Source organism: Phyllosticta citribraziliensis (assembly GCF_038025025.1).
Source record: "Phyllosticta citribraziliensis strain CPC 17464 chromosome Unknown J3D65scaffold_13, whole genome shotgun sequence".
Taxonomy (NCBI): domain Eukaryota; kingdom Fungi; phylum Ascomycota; class Dothideomycetes; order Botryosphaeriales; family Phyllostictaceae; genus Phyllosticta; species Phyllosticta citribraziliensis.
In genome coordinates this window covers 1,198,373-1,215,126 of record NW_027117350.1, presented here as the reverse complement: position 1 = coordinate 1,215,126, position 16,754 = coordinate 1,198,373, and the positions used below count along the sequence as shown (strand labels likewise).

At 56.2% G+C, this 16,754-nt stretch overlaps 6 protein-coding genes across 6 annotated transcripts; 3 read left to right on the top strand and 3 right to left on the bottom strand.

The window, feature by feature from the left end:
- Window positions 1-1,755: 1,755 nt before the first annotated feature.
- J3D65DRAFT_144012 (uncharacterized protein) lies at window positions 1,756-2,888 on the top strand. The gene has a single exon (XM_066794030.1). It carries the CDS (start codon window positions 2,115-2,117, stop codon window positions 2,847-2,849), a length of 735 nt encoding a protein of 244 aa, XP_066651060.1. The 5' UTR covers window positions 1,756-2,114; the 3' UTR covers window positions 2,850-2,888.
- A 1,311-nt stretch (window positions 2,889-4,199) lies between these two features.
- Window positions 4,200-4,806, bottom strand: J3D65DRAFT_671897 (Di-sulfide bridge nucleocytoplasmic transport domain-containing protein; the record flags this gene model as incomplete). Its single annotated transcript, XM_066803428.1, has 2 exons — window positions 4,200-4,741; window positions 4,791-4,806. 2 exons carry the CDS (start codon window positions 4,804-4,806, stop codon window positions 4,200-4,202), a joined length of 558 nt encoding a protein of 185 aa, XP_066651059.1.
- A 5,210-nt stretch (window positions 4,807-10,016) lies between these two features.
- Window positions 10,017-10,729, top strand: J3D65DRAFT_143954 (uncharacterized protein). Its single transcript, XM_066794029.1, has one exon. The coding sequence runs from the start codon at window positions 10,187-10,189 to the stop codon at window positions 10,628-10,630; it is 444 nt and encodes a 147-aa protein (XP_066651058.1). The 5' UTR covers window positions 10,017-10,186; the 3' UTR covers window positions 10,631-10,729.
- A 37-nt stretch (window positions 10,730-10,766) lies between these two features.
- J3D65DRAFT_662447 (uncharacterized protein) lies at window positions 10,767-14,306 on the bottom strand (the record flags this gene model as incomplete). Its single annotated transcript, XM_066802632.1, has 7 exons — window positions 10,767-11,594; window positions 11,649-11,964; window positions 12,204-12,254; window positions 12,286-13,111; window positions 13,134-13,313; window positions 13,453-13,802; window positions 13,864-14,306. 7 exons carry the CDS (start codon window positions 14,304-14,306, stop codon window positions 10,767-10,769), a joined length of 2,994 nt encoding a protein of 997 aa, XP_066651057.1.
- Window positions 14,307-14,474: 168 nt separating this feature from the next.
- J3D65DRAFT_687707 (uncharacterized protein) lies at window positions 14,475-15,327 on the bottom strand (the record flags this gene model as incomplete). Its single annotated transcript, XM_066803851.1, has 1 exon — window positions 14,475-15,327. Exon 1 carries the CDS (start codon window positions 15,192-15,194, stop codon window positions 14,475-14,477), a length of 720 nt encoding a protein of 239 aa, XP_066651056.1. The 5' UTR covers window positions 15,195-15,327.
- A 133-nt stretch (window positions 15,328-15,460) lies between these two features.
- J3D65DRAFT_579172 (thioredoxin reductase) lies at window positions 15,461-16,576 on the top strand. The gene is made up of 2 exons (XM_066797692.1): window positions 15,461-15,866; window positions 15,928-16,576. Exons 1-2 carry the CDS (start codon window positions 15,469-15,471, stop codon window positions 16,463-16,465), a joined length of 936 nt encoding a protein of 311 aa, XP_066651055.1. The 5' UTR covers window positions 15,461-15,468; the 3' UTR covers window positions 16,466-16,576.
- Window positions 16,577-16,754: the final 178 nt, after the last annotated feature.

Here is a 16,754-nt window from a genome sequence, read left to right as displayed (position 1 = left end):
TGACGTCGATTCTCTCGGCGGAACCTTTCATGTTCGTGTTCTTACTGTCGCTGTCGTCGTTGAAATTACTTCACGTGGCCCTTCACCGTCGCATCTGACATCTCCTTCTGCACTTCTAGGCGCGTTGCCATGGAACCTTCCTTCGAATTTCTGTCTAACCACCTACCCGGCGACCTAGAGGCTCTGCCTAGACGCCGTAGACAAGAAACTCTTCCGGTTCCTGCTTCTCTCCCTCGTTGAAGACACGCTCCCAGTCGCCTGCACACGTGCAGGTGACCAGCGTGCTTCTTCAACTACGCACTGAATGCTTGCTGATGGGTGGTACGTGGTGATGGTGGACGCCGATGTCCTGCCACCACCGCGTCTTCATCCCCCATGATGCTGGCTTTGAGCAGGTTGAACTGAACGCCTGCCATCTCCTGGCATTGCCGTATGCGTGGACAGAATGGAGTCGTCAAGGTTGCGTTCTGTCTCAGGCCTGGTGCTGAGGCGCACCGCATTCAAACGATGCAAAGGAGCAACGGTGAAGTGAGATGGCGAGGGAGGGCGGTCTGCTGGTGAGCATGTTGCGAGAAGGTGGGTAGTAAGAAGGCCGCCTACGCCACACAAGACGTCAAAGCTGAGTGTCCACGTTATTCTCCTGGAGCGCATCAAGCGTCGGCGGCGTTTTCAAAAATGTCTTGATTGACAGGGCCGCGGCGCACTAAAGTCCTTGGTTGGCTCTTGAAATTACTGGAAAAAGAACAGCAAAGCCTCCGTCCTCCACGGGTATTGCCTGGCAGGGGCGCTTAACAACAGCCGATGCGGTGTCGAGCAACCCAGTTGAATCTGAGCACAGGCCCTCTTTGATTCCCGACCATTTATCCCCCAAAGCATATAACCCCAGTATCTGCAACGTCTCCAGTGGCACAGTCACCCAGCAGCGAAACCGCGCTCCATGGATCCACATGGGACGCTGACCTCACGGTTCACTCTCATTTCGGGGAAGGGCGAGCTGTCGTTCGGTTCAGCGGCACAGGCCCTGGTGCTTGGAGCTAAGCCGTCAGTGGTGCTTCTTCGCGCGCGGCGATAGCAGCAGCGCATAGCTCAGGGTGTGCGCGACAGGAGACACGCCATTAGACGCCTGGCGCTTTCTGTTGCTTCCTGCTGAAAAGAAAGCCGATGCCGCAGACCAAGAGCCTGGCGGTGTCGCGCTGGACGGAATCGCCCAGTACAGCCAGTGCTTTTTCGACAAGCGCGTTTTTGACTTGAATTGAAAAGCAGGTGGAGTAGTGTCGTACATTGAAGGCTGAGACTTTGGGCCCTGACCACCGTTGACGTTTCCATTGGTGGCATTGCCGCTCTGTCCAGGAGATCCATTGACATCGGGTGAAGGGCCGTCTTTTTGTAGCTCCATTGCTTGATGCCGTGTCGCTGATTGCACTGCTGGGGCGAGACACCAAGGCTAAGGCGGGAGCAGGCGGGACATTTGCCGCTTGTTGGTTTTCCCTTTCCCTTCTCAGTTGCTATTTGTGTCGGCCTGCCCTCCTCTGGAAACGATTGCCACGATTCTGTCGACAACGTCGTTGGAATTCCGCAAGCCCAGGTTTGTTTCTCATGTCGCCGCGTTGAGCCACCGGGGAAACCAGACAGGCTGGATGAACGACCGACGGGAACCGTGGTGGTGGATGGGAGGCAGTCGATTTCGAGGTGGTGTAGACGTTGTCCTCGTCAGACTCGTCGTGCTTGGGTGGAAAGGCATGCGAGGTCGAATTGAGGGAGACGGAGGAGGTGGGAATCGGCGACGCGCTTGAGTGAGTGAGGTCAGATTCCGGATGAAATGGTAGAGGAGCCGGGGGAGCCAGTTACCGTCCCACTGCACAAGGTAGGCGTCAAATTGGTTATTAAGAATACGGACAAAGGGAGTTTTGGGAGTGGTTACGCTTGCGCTTGAGTGTGGCCGAGGAGATTGGGATAGGCTGGCTGGTTGTTAAGGTGCGCCATGGTGATGATGACGGATGTAGGTGGTGGTGGTCAAAAGCCGCTGGCGAGAAAGCCATTCCCGCTAGCGACATCCATTCCCGCCAGCGAGTTTGATTCCCGCCGGCGGCATTCATCCATTCTCGCCAGCGAGTATGCCCATTCCCGCCAGCGAGTATGATTCCCGCCGGCGGCAATTGGATAGTCCACGTGACTGCCCAGCGGCTCAGGTTCTCCTCCTCCTCCTCCTCCTCCTCCTCCTCCTCCTCCTCCTCCTCCTCCTCCTACTCCTACTACACCCTCCTCATCTCGGCAAACTGTCTCCTCGCCGCTCGTTGCTCGCCGCTCTCGCCATCTATCACACCGTTCGCTCGCCGTCTCCGACGATTGCTCAGGGAATGCCCTACGTCTATGGGACGTATTCCTCCCACGCTTCTGCTACCCTGCCCTCTCACCGTCGCCGTCGCGTTGTTTTTGCTGATACGCGCATGCAGTGGTTTTCCTCTCACCTTCACTGTCACCATCTACACACCGCCGCCCAACACCAGACTCAAGCCTTTCGATCGGGCACGGCTCTCTTGCCTGAGACGATCACGATGATTACGCGCCTGCAACTCCGCGTCGCCTTACCCATCACCGAAACCAGCACAGGTTCGTCCCGTCCACTCCGCGCACCACAGACCACGCCCGCGAGAACCCATGGGGCCTGCCACCTGTTCCACCGAGGAACGTGCGGTCAACATCCCAGCGGTCGACTCCTACATCCAAGGCGCCCCTCCACGCAGCAGACCACTCCCTCGACGACGCACGCGATCTGGCATCGGTTTCGGTTCCCGTCGGGAAAGGGTGAAATTTCCAGCGCTCAAATTTCTCATCAGCACATGGGGTGAGCACTACGTCTCGGCCCAGGAAAGCTACAAGCAGAACCTCGGCGAAGTTGGCGCCACCATATTTCAAAAACTTGATGCTCATTGCTTTTTTGATACAACGCTGCAACGGTCTGCTTTCTTTGCATTTCCAGCGGGGTTGGCAAGCCTCTGCAAAAGGAGAAGGCTGAGATAATTCTGCAATTGGAGAGACAATCGACGTCTCCATGGTGGCCAAACTTTGGAGCGGCGTTGCATCCCTGTTTTTCATGTCGCATAGAGAGTGGAAGCACCCATCGCTCGCTCAAGTCGCGGAACGTGCAACAAACAGGTGGTTAGCTGCAGGCAGTGCGGCTGACTCGGCCACAGGGTAGAAATGTGCTGGTGTTTTGTTGCCACTTTACCAGCGCCCATTGACAGCGCCGCCCCCACCGGCCCATTCACAACTCACTACCCTCTCGCCCGGTAACTGATGCTGCACCACTCCACTCCCATCCACCCTATTTTCGGTCTACATGAGCTTGCCAGATTTGATCTCACGAGGCACACTGTCATCATGCAAAGCCACAACCCCCGCCCGGACACTGTTTGAGCATCCGGAGGTGCTGCGCAAAGAGCCGCAGCGCGGGCCCTGCATTTTGACCCAATATACGCGCTGCGGTGCTCAAGGTCACCTCTTGCACTCTCATCGTTTGCCACGTGGGTTCAGGCAGGCAGGTCCGGTGGGTGCTGCTTCCCGTCATCCTGCTCAGCTGCGGGGGGACTTCCCAGAGGAGAAGGCGGCACCCACCACTTGCGCACAATGACCTCTATATATTTCCCTCGTCGCCCACTGGGCTCGCTTGCGGGACCTCAAGGCGCGCGAGCGCAGGACCTCAAGGCGCGCGAGCGCAGGACCTCAAGGTGAGCAGAGTAGTAGGACCTCAAGGTGAGCAGAGTAGTAGGACCTCAAGGTGAGCAGAGCAGTAGGACCTCATCCTTCCCAACGATCGTGAGGAAATTGCATTCATTGGAAACAAGTGTAAAGAAGATTGACTTTGCATACAGAACCTTTTCCCTTCGCCCCTTGAATCAACCATCTTTTTTGACTTCATCTGTCTTCATCGAGGCCCACGTGTCCATTTCCGTGGCGACATTCTCAAGACGAATCCACGAAAGCACAAAATCAGCTCGGATAGATAGCTCCACGACCTTAGGCATCATATTGAGTGTCGCCCTATGAGAGCATCGTCTTGTCCACCTCCTCGACCATGGAACCAGCAGTGTTGCAGCAGTGGTGGACATTGTTGCGGCGTTGCAATTGACTTTCGAGATTATTTTCGAATCGGCAAGCGGAAGGAAGAGAAGAGCGGCGGTGACCTCTAGGATCTCGATTCAGCACTTCCAACAGCGGCTGCCAGCCATTTGTCGACGGGGAGCCGTGAAAGGAGGGCTGTCGAGATAACGTAGAAGGACAAGATTAAGGCCGCCGGCGACTACCCACATGGCCAAGGTCTTGAACGAGATGGACCCGGCAAAAGAGCTGATCACGATGGCCATCGCGCGCGCGCTGCTGAGTTGTGGCATCTTTACATCCTTCTTCATGCACAGCTCCCAAATCATGCACCCGTTCTCCATCGCAGGCATGCGCGGTCCGTCGCAGCCGTATTCAAAGTAGTCCGCGGAGCACTTGATCTTCTTGGCCAGCGCGTCGATTGCGACTTGGAATTCTGCCAGCTTGATGTCGTCTCTAACGGCCCTGCAGAGGCAGAAGGCCGTGGCGACGAAGCATGCTAGCTGGAGAAAGCTGATGATGATTGACGCGTAGAAGGCCAGTATCCATGGAAGTTCTGGATCTGCTTTGGCGTACGACGAAAGCCCGCGTCGAGCCGAGTCTTGCAGCTGCTCTTGCCGTGCAGTATGGACTTGGTGTTGATCTAGCACGCGTTCATTATCTGTTCGCTGGTAATGATGCGATGCACTTACTGGTGTTCAAAGGCATTTGGGCTCAGGGTAGCAGACTAGAATTGAAGAGGTGGTTTCATGGAATGTAGCGAGTGAGAATGGTCTACCGTGGGATCTTGATATATGAATGCTTGGTCGCAGCGCAAAGAGTAATGGTTTGCTGTCCCATTCACCAATCGGGATTCGCTTCTATTCCTCTCTCTTGTTTGAGCTCAACACACCAGAGCGTCTTGGAAAACTCGCGCGTCTTCCGGAGTCCAGCAGCGTCTAGATACAAACGGATACCGCCATTCCCGTCGAAGCAATCGAAGGCTTACATCGCTCCCTGACACTATTTCGACGTGAATTCGGAGTGGTCAAGCACCATTCAAAAAGAACCAACTAGAGCTCTCTCTCTCTGTCAGCGTTGCCCACTCACACCACTAATTCAAGCAGTCTGAGCTGGCTGTTTCGACGCATCTCCACATTAAGGCAAACACCGACGCAAACGCGCTTGTCTATTTGTTGCTCTAACGGACTATGGGTCGGCCCCGGTAAAGATTTCTGGAGCTCCTTTCCTAGGAGAAGCTTGCGGTATCGCGCCATCTGGGATTCTCGGTCAGCAAAGCACAAAGTACCCCATCCAGTGTACGACTGAGGACTTGAGCCAGATTTAACATGATTCAATCTAGGCTGACGGGCGTGATGGTGGCCTAGATGGCAAGATCGGCGGGAGTCTTGACGGGACTGCGGGCCAAAGTTGAGGAGCGCGAAGACGAGTTGGTGCGCGACCTCTTGGACGAGTGGGCCGGTCGCGACGGGCGCGGCGTGTCCTTGTCGGATTCGAAGGTGCTTGTTGTTGGGCGCTTTGTTGGCGTACTGGGCGGTGGCACTCACATGGGGCAGTGGCAGCGCTTGCGAGGGAGGGTGGGCGACGACAATGACGACGATGAGGAGGGACGGCGCTTGGTTGAAAAGGGCAGGCTGGAGTTGCGTTGGACGTTGTCAATCCAGTTAATGATGCGGCGCAGACGGGAGTCAATCAGTCCTCTTACTGGGCGCGCCACCTGGGTCAGCCAGCCGACAATGTACGTATATGCAGCTACTTGGCGACCCTCCAGGACATTGGTCGTGTCCTAAGGCAGCTTGGTTTCTGACCACGAATCTCTCGGCGGGTGGAGCGAGCGGGCCAGCAAAACCCACCCCGTCAACTGCTTGCCCACCGCCCCGTTCACACAGCGTACGTGCCCCGGCAACTGTCCCACAATTTGCACGCGCCGCTTCTGCTTGCGACTGAATAGGAGCCAAGGAGGGCGACATTGTGTTGAATGGCGGACTGGCGGAGCAAGGCGAGCGATGGGACGCGCTGGGCCCAGATCAAGACCTTCCCGTCGCTCGAAGCCTCCAAAATGTTGTGTCGTCCGCGAAAGAGGAAGCCACGAGAAGGCAGGGAGGCGAGCGGTGATGAAGAGATGGCTGCCGAGTGTCGACCTCGAGATTGGGAATCTTGGCCTTGAAAGATGAGTCTTGGTTCCCGAGATGAAAAGAGATACATACATGTAGGTGCCAGTGGCGTTGCCTCGGCGCGTCGTATTCACCACTACTAGGCTACTGAATATGGGCCAGCATGCTCGCACTGATCTGCGCTCACTCACGCTGCTGCTACTCACTCCGATATTCAATCGGAGGCCTCAAGAGGCATTGTCCAGGAAGTTGGTGCTCGCGTTCGCCGCGGAGCGCAATCGGAGGTGGGGGCAGCGAGTCTGCGACCGAGAACGACGGCAAATTTGTCGCGAATCGAGGAGGCAGCGAAGGGTTGAAAAAGGCGACGGTGGAAGAAAAGGACAAGAATTGGCGTGCAAACATGGACGGCTCAGAGATGGATTGGTTGTAGGTCGAAGGGTTGAAGTCGCGGTGTCGGTCGCGGTCACGTCGCTGTCGCGTCGCAGTCGAGAGCACAGTGGGTGACGAAAGAACTTCGACAGCTCTGATACCCTTTTCGCTCAGTTTTACCACCACAATAGCCAAAGTTAGGCCAAAAAAAGGGCCTATCTTTATCAGAAAGATCTCAGGAATAAGATGAGTATAGAAAGAAAATTATTTATCTAAAGGGCAGCTTCATAGAGCTTTCTGGGAAAACTCCGGATTCGTAATTTCTTTCGTCACCCACTGTGAGAGTGCAGTGCAGTACGAGTCAGGTGTGGCTGAGGTGGCTGAGGTGGCTGAGGTGGCTGTCCCCTCCCGTCCACCACCATGCTGTGCCACTTCAAGCACCGGCCATGACAAAAGCACAACGCTATGTAGCAACCGAACGCCACGATGGGTGACAGGGCGCCATTTTACACAAAGGCTTCGTCCACCCGGACCCGTCCAAGTACTGCACCCTGGCCGCTCGCCATGGACCATTCCGACCGCCCTCCCGTCGACTGCGCCTGCCCTCGCGACCACCTTCGCCCATTCCCGCTAGCGAGAAAGCCATTCCCGCCAGCGAGTATGGTTCCCGCCAGCGAGAATGCCCATTGTCGCCAGCGAGTATGATTCCCGCCAGCAAGTTGCCTTTCCCGCCAGCGAGTATGATTCCCGCCAGCGAGAAGGCCATTCGCAAAAGGCGCGCTGCATCCTCGCAAAGGCCGCCACCATGGATGTACAAGCCGGACGCACTAGACCACGCTCTACCGCCCTTTACATCCACCTCGTGAGCCTAAACAAGGGGATGCATGTCAAGGCAAGTCAAAGACCGCGCGCATACCCATGGTGCCCATCTGACCAGTGTCGTGTATAGAGAACGCGGGTCTACTCGTTCCATTCCTTCTCAACCAACGTCTCTAAGCTCTCCAGTCGCCATCGCTGTGCCGTCCGTCCTCCTCCTCCTCCTCCTCCTCCTCCATCGTCTCACCGTTCGTTACGACTTCCAATGGCGCCGCAGGCAGCTGCACCTTCTGGAGCGATACACCATGGCTATACTCTCGCTGGTGACCAAAATCACCACTCGTAAACAACGCCGAGGTGGGCAAGCTACACAGATGCGCCCAGTCCTCCGTTCATCCCTCTCCGTGTCCACACCGCCGAGGCCAGCTGCTACGCAGACGCCCAGCTCCCCGCCCATCTATCGCCTTTTTTCGGAGGACGCAATGCTGAGGAGTTGCTGCTACACAGACCCACCACCCCCCACCCCATTCATCTCTCTCGATATCGGCTCTCAGCCTCGGCGAGGTGCAATTGGTGGTGAGTGAGAGGTATGTGGGATTCTGGGAGGGCGAGGAGTGAGGATTCCGGGGGACCATGGGAGGTGAATTGGTGAGGTTGTCAGCTTTGGTTGGTGGGGAACAAAGAGCATGGTTTCTGTCGGGCCGAATCAATCTGGTCCAGGCAAGAGTCCCATCAAATCGCCGCAACGCGCTGTGCCTTGGTCATCTTTGTCTTTGATCCATGCGCCCCGACTCGCCGCTCCTGCACCTCCTTCAAGTTCTCGACCGGCAATCCCAGAGGCTTCTCCCAGTCACCACCGCCGCGAACCTTGCCATCGGGTTGTTCCTCCTTTCTGGAAGACGAGGCGTCGCCTCACACTGCGAATCGCGCTGCAGCGTTGCTTGTCGTCCGCTTCAGCGTGCGCTTGCCTGCGGCAACGCCGTGCCGACGGAGGGGAAGGTGGTGGTTGCATCGCATCCGTGGTTCAGTCCCACCGTCAGCTGTGTGCCTCGCGACCATGTTGCATCACTGTCCGCCCGGCCCCCTCGCTTGAAGCGGAGCGGCGGCGAAGAAGATGGGCTGATTGCCCGCCTAAAGGAACCTGGCTCAACACTACTCCACCAGCTAACGCTTTCAGGTAGTTTGATCATTGTTCGGAACGCGCCGGCTTGTTCACAGACACGTCTCAGACCCTTAAGCACCCAACCAAGTCCATGACAGGAGCGTTCAGCAGCGAAACACGCGTCGTTGTCTGCGCGACAAAACAACCTTTTGGCTTTGGCACATCTCCAGGCCAGCCGGATTCAAGAGAGACATTGTGGAGGTGGGTAGTGAAGGCAGGCATGGGAAAGCAAAGACAAAAGGATTTTCTGTGCGTTTGCAGGTAGGTGGGGGGGCCGGGCGGGCATGAAACGCTCTCCGACCGCCGGCGGCCCACCTCGCTACCACTACGGCCTGACGGGCGGGCATGAAACGCCCGCTACCTACCCCACTATGGCCTCCCGCCTTCAGCCTACAACTAGGGGTCGGCTGCGCCGATCTTTCGACATTACGTATTGGGGTAATTCATGTATTAGTATCGTCTCAAATTAAGTGATACGTAAGGGGGTTTTGCGCTTAGCTTAATTAGGTATGGGGTGCAAGCTATAGTTATTTAATAGTAGTGTAGAGAGGTTTTATAGGCTAATTCTGCCAGTATCTGAGATACCGCCTACCCTATTAGGTATATACTTAACTTAGCTAGGTTAGCGTGCACGCGCCATTTCAAAAACTAGAATTTCAGGTATTTAAAGTGCCTTTACAATATCCGTCTTAATTAATATATTTCGTAAAGAGCCGATCCCTACCTACAACTCCCCGCCTGCACCACACGCGCGAATTTCCATGAGGCCAATCCAGCTTGGGCACCCCCTTTGGTACTGCGGGGACAGTCTTCCGTCGCGACGTTTGAACTCACATGCATGCATCCATCCCCTCTGCCGCCTCTCGCCCTTTCGCCTTCTACTTCTCAGCCTCTTTCCACCTATCACCGCAGAGTCTCTTTGCCTTTGAGACTACCTATATTACTGCTAGTTGCCGACCAGCCTTACACCGTCAGCACCTTCTGCCATTGAATTGTGTCTGGGGGAACAAAGCAATTGAAGAAGATGGTTAGCACGACAAGTTTGCAATTTGGCTCACTCAGCCTTTCCACCGAGTCAACGTCGCCGCCCGTTGATTCATTCCCCTGCCTCACTCCCGCTCCTCAACCTCACTTGCCTCTACACAAGGAGGTAAGCTGCTGAATACCACGTCAGTGGGCGTTGATCTTTTTTGTTCTGCATTTGAGGCGAGGGCTGTGTCCCACGGCACGCACGTCCGTCTAGGGCAAAGTCGGCAAGGTTGGGCGACAAGGCCGAACATGGCCATAAGCTGAAGCACGTCAAGTGTCTATTAGGATTTACTGATGAGTTATACCTTACCTTTGAAGTTGTTCATGCTGAGACGAGCGTGGGTGACGGCACCTTTTAGCTTAACTAAGCCTGGAGCATCCCTTATTTAGTTATTCTCTTTTCATCGCCTTCTTTAAATTCGGATGCCGGATTCGTCACAAACTTGGCCTCTCAGTAGTTTGTCCGCGTGGCCGTCGGCAGCGAATAACTCTTTGTCCGCACCGAAAACAAACCTGCAGTCGTCGTCGCAGCCTCTCCTTGTTCGCCCCTTTCATCTTTGTTTCCTTGTCAGCAGTCTCTCCTTGGCTTCCTTTAACCATGGCCGATTCTTCGAGCGACCCCTTCCCACCATCTTCACCCTCTTCCCCCCTACTACCACCACGCCGTGCATCGTGGCCTCTGAGCACGACAGCGCAGCTCTCACTCGCGATGAACTCGACACGATATAACCTCCGGCCGCGTCCACATCGCGAGGACAACCTACAGCCCTGCTCACACCGCCGTCCTCACGATGGTCCCTCCACCGCGCCGCAACCACCGCAATCACCATCGCAATCACCACCGCAATCGCCACCGCAATCACCATCGCAATCACCACCGCAATCACCACCGCAATCACCACTGCAGCCCCCGCCGTCGTCAACACTCGGGGTGCAAGTGCGCTTCCTCAGCGGCTGCCTCTTGAACGCGACCATCTTCGTGGCCGGCATGCTCACTGGCTGCCAAGTCCTCACGTATAGTCTGACGCGGCAGCTGCTATAGCAGTCTAGATTACAGTAAAATAAAAGCTCAGATTCCGCATGTCGACTTGGCTGATAATAAGGAAAGGCAGGCGACAGAAACCTAGGCATGGATAGAGAGGTGTTGAGCGAGAAGGTAGTTGCTGCTTGTTCAAAGACTAAGAGACTAACAGTGGCACTCGCCGTCGCCGCGTGTCGGCCAACATGGTGACTCCCAAGGTCAAGTAGCAGTCTGTGGAATGGTACCCCAAGCGGCACGACTTCTCGCCGCCACGCGACTTGTCAGATGAGGAGGAGGAAAATGAGGAGGAGGATGATGAGGGCGTAGCGGAAAGAATGGTGGTGGTAGAAACAGAGGGCTTGGAGGAAGGAGACGCACCGGCGGCGGTCGCACAAACAGAGGACTTGGAGGGAGGAGAAGCACCGGCAGTGGACGCACGAACCACGGAAACCACAAGGGCCCCGCTGCTGGAACTGGCGCTGGCGCTGGCGCTGATACTAGCGGTCGGCCTGCTGCTGGTGCGGTGGTGGTGGTGGACGACGGAGGACGACACTTGCGGGAGGACATACAAATTGGGGGGGCGCCCGTTGGGATTTTTGGGGTTGACGACCAAGGGAGACGAGGGAGAAGGATGGATGGACGCCGCAAATGTACATTCATACCCAACATCACTCCTAGGACTACTCTGTGATATTTGAGAATGACCTGGCCTCACAGCCCCATCTTCTCCAAAGCCTTCAATACCCTTGTCATGCCTTGGGTCTGCGCGCCGGCCACCTGCCGCAGGGCCTCCGCCAAGGCATCGGCGGCGTAGTCCTCGTTCGTCGTCGTTGTTGTTGTCGTCGTCGGGCTCGCTCCTCATCGGCTGCCGCCGAGCCATGCGCGTGACGGCCGGGGCAAGCTCGAAGAATTTGCCACGACCATCTCCTTGGTTGCTGCTCTTCTGGCTCTTCGCAGCCGTCGCCGTCTTCCTCTCCTTCTTCTCCTGTCCGCCGGTCGGTCAGTTCACTGCAGGCAGGTACATGTACTCATAACTCACACGTCCCGAAGCGAAGATGTGCACAGTGCATGTGTCACTATCTGGCCGCGCCGCGTAGGCGCACAGCCGGCTGCCGTCGGCAATAAGCGCCTGGCAAGGTCTTCTTTTTGATGTCGTCTTTATCGTCGTCATCCCTCCCATTTGTATGTATTGCCGCTCGTTCTGCCGGGGAGTGTGAATATGGATGGAGGGATGGATGGACAAAATGGTGGCCGCAGTGTGTCCGTAGATGGATGGATGGATGAGGATGATGATGGTAAATGACCACACTGGCGGTGGATTGATTGGATGGGTCGATGACAGACGACGAGACGGACTACCGAGAGGCGTGAGGGGCAGCAATTTATATGGGCACATTATCATTGCCCGGCCACACAGTATCTGCGTGCGTACACTGTGTGTGTCTCAGAGGTCTGACATGGACGGACGGACGGACGGACAGTCTCACTATTGCTGCGTGCGCCGGAACAGGAACGAGTCGGCCAACAAGGAGGGATTGAATCAACATTGCTACTTCTCAGCATGATAATAGAACATGATATGACAACAACACACCATGTAGTGTCTGAAATCCAGAGAGTAGTGCCTCGCTGCTGCTGCTGGTCCCTACGCAGCGTGAAACGGTTTAGTTCCGCACATGGAAGGGTCAAAATCCTTCCTCTCCCACCATGGCCGCGTCTGTTTTTCTCCAGTGTCTAAGCAGCCGTTGAGAGCGCCAGTCCGCTCCATCAGGCTCTCAAGCGCCCTCTGCCTGCGCAGCGTGCGCTCGAGAGCCGGTCCCCCTGGATGACGAAACTCATCTTGGTGTCTTCCTGCTCGTCCTGATAGCACGCTGACCACCTGCTCAACCACCATCTTACACCGGAACCACAGAGTACGGCGTTGTTGCCGCAGCTTGTGTAGCGCCACTTCCCACGGAACCCCCTCGCGCTCCATGCACTGCGTGACGTGGACATACTCGCGTGTCGTGAGGTCAAGGCCCATGTCCGTCGGGTCGGCGCGATCGACGATATCTTCGCTGGTGACGTCAAACGCGTCGAGCGTGTCCCACTCGGCTGGTAACCTGGCGGTCAGGTGGTTGAGCCAGGTGCTCTTTTGGGCGGCCGTCATACAGCCAAAAACGGCGTCATTGTAGGCTTGCTGGATGATTTGGCTGACAACACGCAGCTGCTGGTTGGACAGGTCAAGCAGCGTGCGGAGACCGCCGACGGATCCATTGGTAGCCGGCGAAGCCCGGTCGGGGTGCCAGAGAGCGATGAGCAGCCGATGCCCGCGTCGGATGCGGCGGCGACAGACGATGGATTCTTCGTTGGTGGGGAGCACTGGGTTGGCCCATGAAGCCGAGGCGCCCGAGGCGTTGAAGACTTCCCACGCCGGATAAAGGGACCCGGCGCGGCCGTTGTAGGATTTTTCGAAGGTGCGAATCTGTGGGACGTAATTGATCCATGGGGAAACGGTCCATGCTGCAACAATTGAAGTCAGTACGTCGTGTTGCCGAGGGGCCAGATTGACACTTGCCTGACTTTCGAATGCCCGCTAGCTTTCCGAGCGACATGACGCAGTCTTCCGCAATGATCGCAAGCGTTTGAGACATGAAGAAACGCATATCTCCAAGAGAACCTCTTGTCGCGCTGTATGCACCGGCCGCATGCATGGATCCGGAAGCTGCGAAGGAGAGCAGCACACGAGTGTATTTTGCTGCGATTCCGCTGATGCACAACCCCGAAACGACCATGTTTGGCACCAGCAAGATTGACTAGAAGCCACCGAAGCCTCGTCAGTCAAGTTTACCGCAGAGTCTTACCAAACGATTGGAAACCTACTCTTCTCATCATTTGCTGCCAGCAGATACCCCACAAATTACCGACGGTGTACATGCGACGGAAGGGTCCAAATAACGGCGGACACTGGACTGGCGAACAAACCCCGATAGCGACGAGGACGGAGGCGACGATGCGGTACATGAAGCTCATGCTGTACTGTGTGTGGAGCGCAGCAAGCCACACAACGGCTGCTTGCACGTGGATCGGCGCGGCTTGGATATGTTGGCGCTCTTCAAGGCGAGTGTACGGAGTCGATTCGAGCAAAAAGAGTAGAGCATCGCTCATGATCCAGCAGTAAATTCCGCGCTTGAAGTTGTCCACCAGAAAACTTCTGTTCCCGCCATCAGCCAGAGCGAACCCGAATCATCTTTGCGAGTCCCGACAACACGCACCGGCGATCCGTCACATGTGTGGGTAGCTTGGGCGAGCGGCTGGACTGCCAGTTCCACCCCGGACCGCGCCACGACGTCCACAGATCGTAGCTCCACGCCAATTTCTTCCACCACGGTCGGTCTGAAACTTGCGTTTCCTCTGTCTCCCATGTCCGGAATATCTGTCCCTGTTCAAGATCTTGAAAGACTCCGAATTCGACCCACATTATGGCCGATGAAAGCAGCATGGTCGTATTCTGATAGTCTGCGTCGATCCCAGCAGTGTAGTGAAAATATGCGACCAGGTAGGACAAAATCACAGCCGTGATGACGAATTTGCGCAAAATCGCGGGACGAATCAGGATGGAGAATATCAAAACGATGTAAAAAGACGGAATGAAGAGGCCAGGCATGGCAAGGCGCTCATCCAAGGGCGGAGCCCCCAGTGCATACCCTATTGACATCTCGACCAGACAGACAAAGGAGAAACAGTTGCTGAAGTATGTTGAATTGGAAATGGCTGCATCTTATACAACACGCCCCCTTTCTAACTACTGATCCTAGTACGGAGACCGACGGGTTGTCTGCCGCATCCAGAACTCACAAGCATCACACCGTCAACCCTTTCAGTATCAACACGCCTCCATGAACCTCAGTCCTGCCGCGCCGTTCACTTCCTTCAGTCCCGAAAGGTTCCCGAAGCTCGCGTCCTCGTTGCGGAGGATCGCCATGAAGGGCAAGGCACCCTTGTCGAGCTGCTCGGCCTTGTCCCGGACCGCTGCAAGCATTCTTGAGCCCAGCCCGCAGCTCTGAAAGTCTGGATCGACAAACGCAAACACCATGACCGTTGCGCTCTGCTTCACGGTTTGGTCAATGGCGACTTGCGCGGCTTCGAAACGCGTGTGCACCTCGGCCGTTTCCGAGTCGGGCCACACAGTGATGTCGGAGAGAGCGGCCTTGAGGCGGAGAGAAGCAAGACTCAATTCTAGATGGTTGCAGTTAGAATGGCAACAACAAAATCTCATTGATGGTGACTGACTTGATGGATAGGAATCTGCTGGACGCTTCGCCGAGAATCCGAGCTGCAGTAGGGCGCAGCCAACGACCCGCGACGGAACCTTTTTGAACGAGTTGACGGGGCGAAACTCAAAGACGAGCAGCAGCGCTTTCGGATCGACCAGCAAACGCGGAAGCCGCCACTCGAGGTATGTCGAAATCTCCTGCTGGCTAAAGGTGAGGCCGGCGGCGTTCAGTGCGCCGGTTGTGAAGGGCTGCGCGGCGAGGCCGACCAACGCCGGCAGATCGGCCGGCGCGGCTGGCCGCAGGTGGAACATTTCGTCCTCGACAGTCATGATCGGTTGCAGCGGTGGGCTTTGCGAGCGCGGGTTGCGGAAAAGTAAATACCACCTAAGAGCAGGTCATGATGTCCGACTTGGAATGTCGGAACCCGAGTCGAGCGGAGCGGACCGCAAACCCTGCGTGGAGAAATCATATTAAACTTTCAGAGCTGCCATATTGCTCTGCATGTTTGCTGTTACTACTCGTACATCCAGAGCTCTCCCTCGCGCTCGTGCTTTGTTGTCATCGTTTGAACAATACCATCGTCCCGCAACAACACCAACAAAAATGGCCTCCCACGACGTCGACGTCCTCATCATTGGCGGCGGTCCCGCCGGCCTCTCAGCAGCCACAGCTCTGAGCAGGCTGATGCACCCCTGCATCGTCTTCGACTCGGGCGTCTACCGCAATGCCCGCGCCGCCCACATGCACAACGTCCCGACCTGGGACCACAAGAACCCGGAAGAGTTTCGCGAGGCGGCGCGCAAAGACCTGACAACTCGGTACAACACCACGCGCTTCGTTCGCGCAAAGGTCGAAAAGCTGGCCAAGCTGGCCGACGGCGGCTTCGAGGCCGTTGACGACGCCGGCAAGAAGTACACGGGAAAAAAGGTCGTCCTGGCGACGGGTTCTGAGGACCTGTATCCCGAGATAGCTGGATACGATGAGTGCTGGGGTCATGGAATGTAAAGACACGCTCCTTCTTCCACTTCGATGTTGATAAATGTACTAACACGCCTGCGACAGCTACCACTGTTTGTTCTGCCACGGCTATGAAGAGCGCGGAGCGTCCAAGGCAGGCGTTCTGGCCGTCGAGGACATGGCGGATCTGATGCATTCGATCGGCGTTGGTTGCATGGCACAGCGCCTGGCCAAGAGCGTGTCTGTCCTGACTCACGGCAACACGGCCTTGACGCGGGAAATCTCAACCGCGGCGGCAGAAAAGGGCTTGACGGTCGACTCGAGACGGATCATCCGCTTCAAGAAGGTGCCGGGCGACAACGCCGATGTTGAGGTCCAGTTTGAAGATGGCGCGAGGGAGGTGTTTGGCTTCGTCGCCCACAAGCCGCGGAGCAGGTTGAATGGTCCGTGGGCGGAGCAGCTCGGTGTCGAGCTGACTCCTGGTCTCGACCTCCAGATTAACCCTCCCTTCAACGAAACGAATGTGCCGGGTGTCTTTGCCGCAGGAGACTGCGCAAGCCCGTTCAAGGTGGTGGCATCTGGCATCTCCATGGGCCTCTTTGCTGCAAATGGCGCCGCCATGCAAGTCCAACAGGGTAGATAGGTTGTTTTTGGATTTTCAGAGTAGATCATAGACTCGAAGCTTTCTCTCCTTACCGTGTCACTTCTATTGATTGCAAGCACAATTGTATATTCTTGTAGTCCGATCATCTTTCAGTAACAAAAAAGTTGTCAACTTCCTTGAATCGACCCACCAAATTTATCGATTTCATGTGTCAAAGTTCGTTTCATCGCTACCAATTCCTGAGTTGTTTGCCTTGTCAGAGTACCCCAGGTCCTCGGATGCCGACCCACCTGGCCCAGCGATCCACACGGATGCCGAGCTGCTCGGC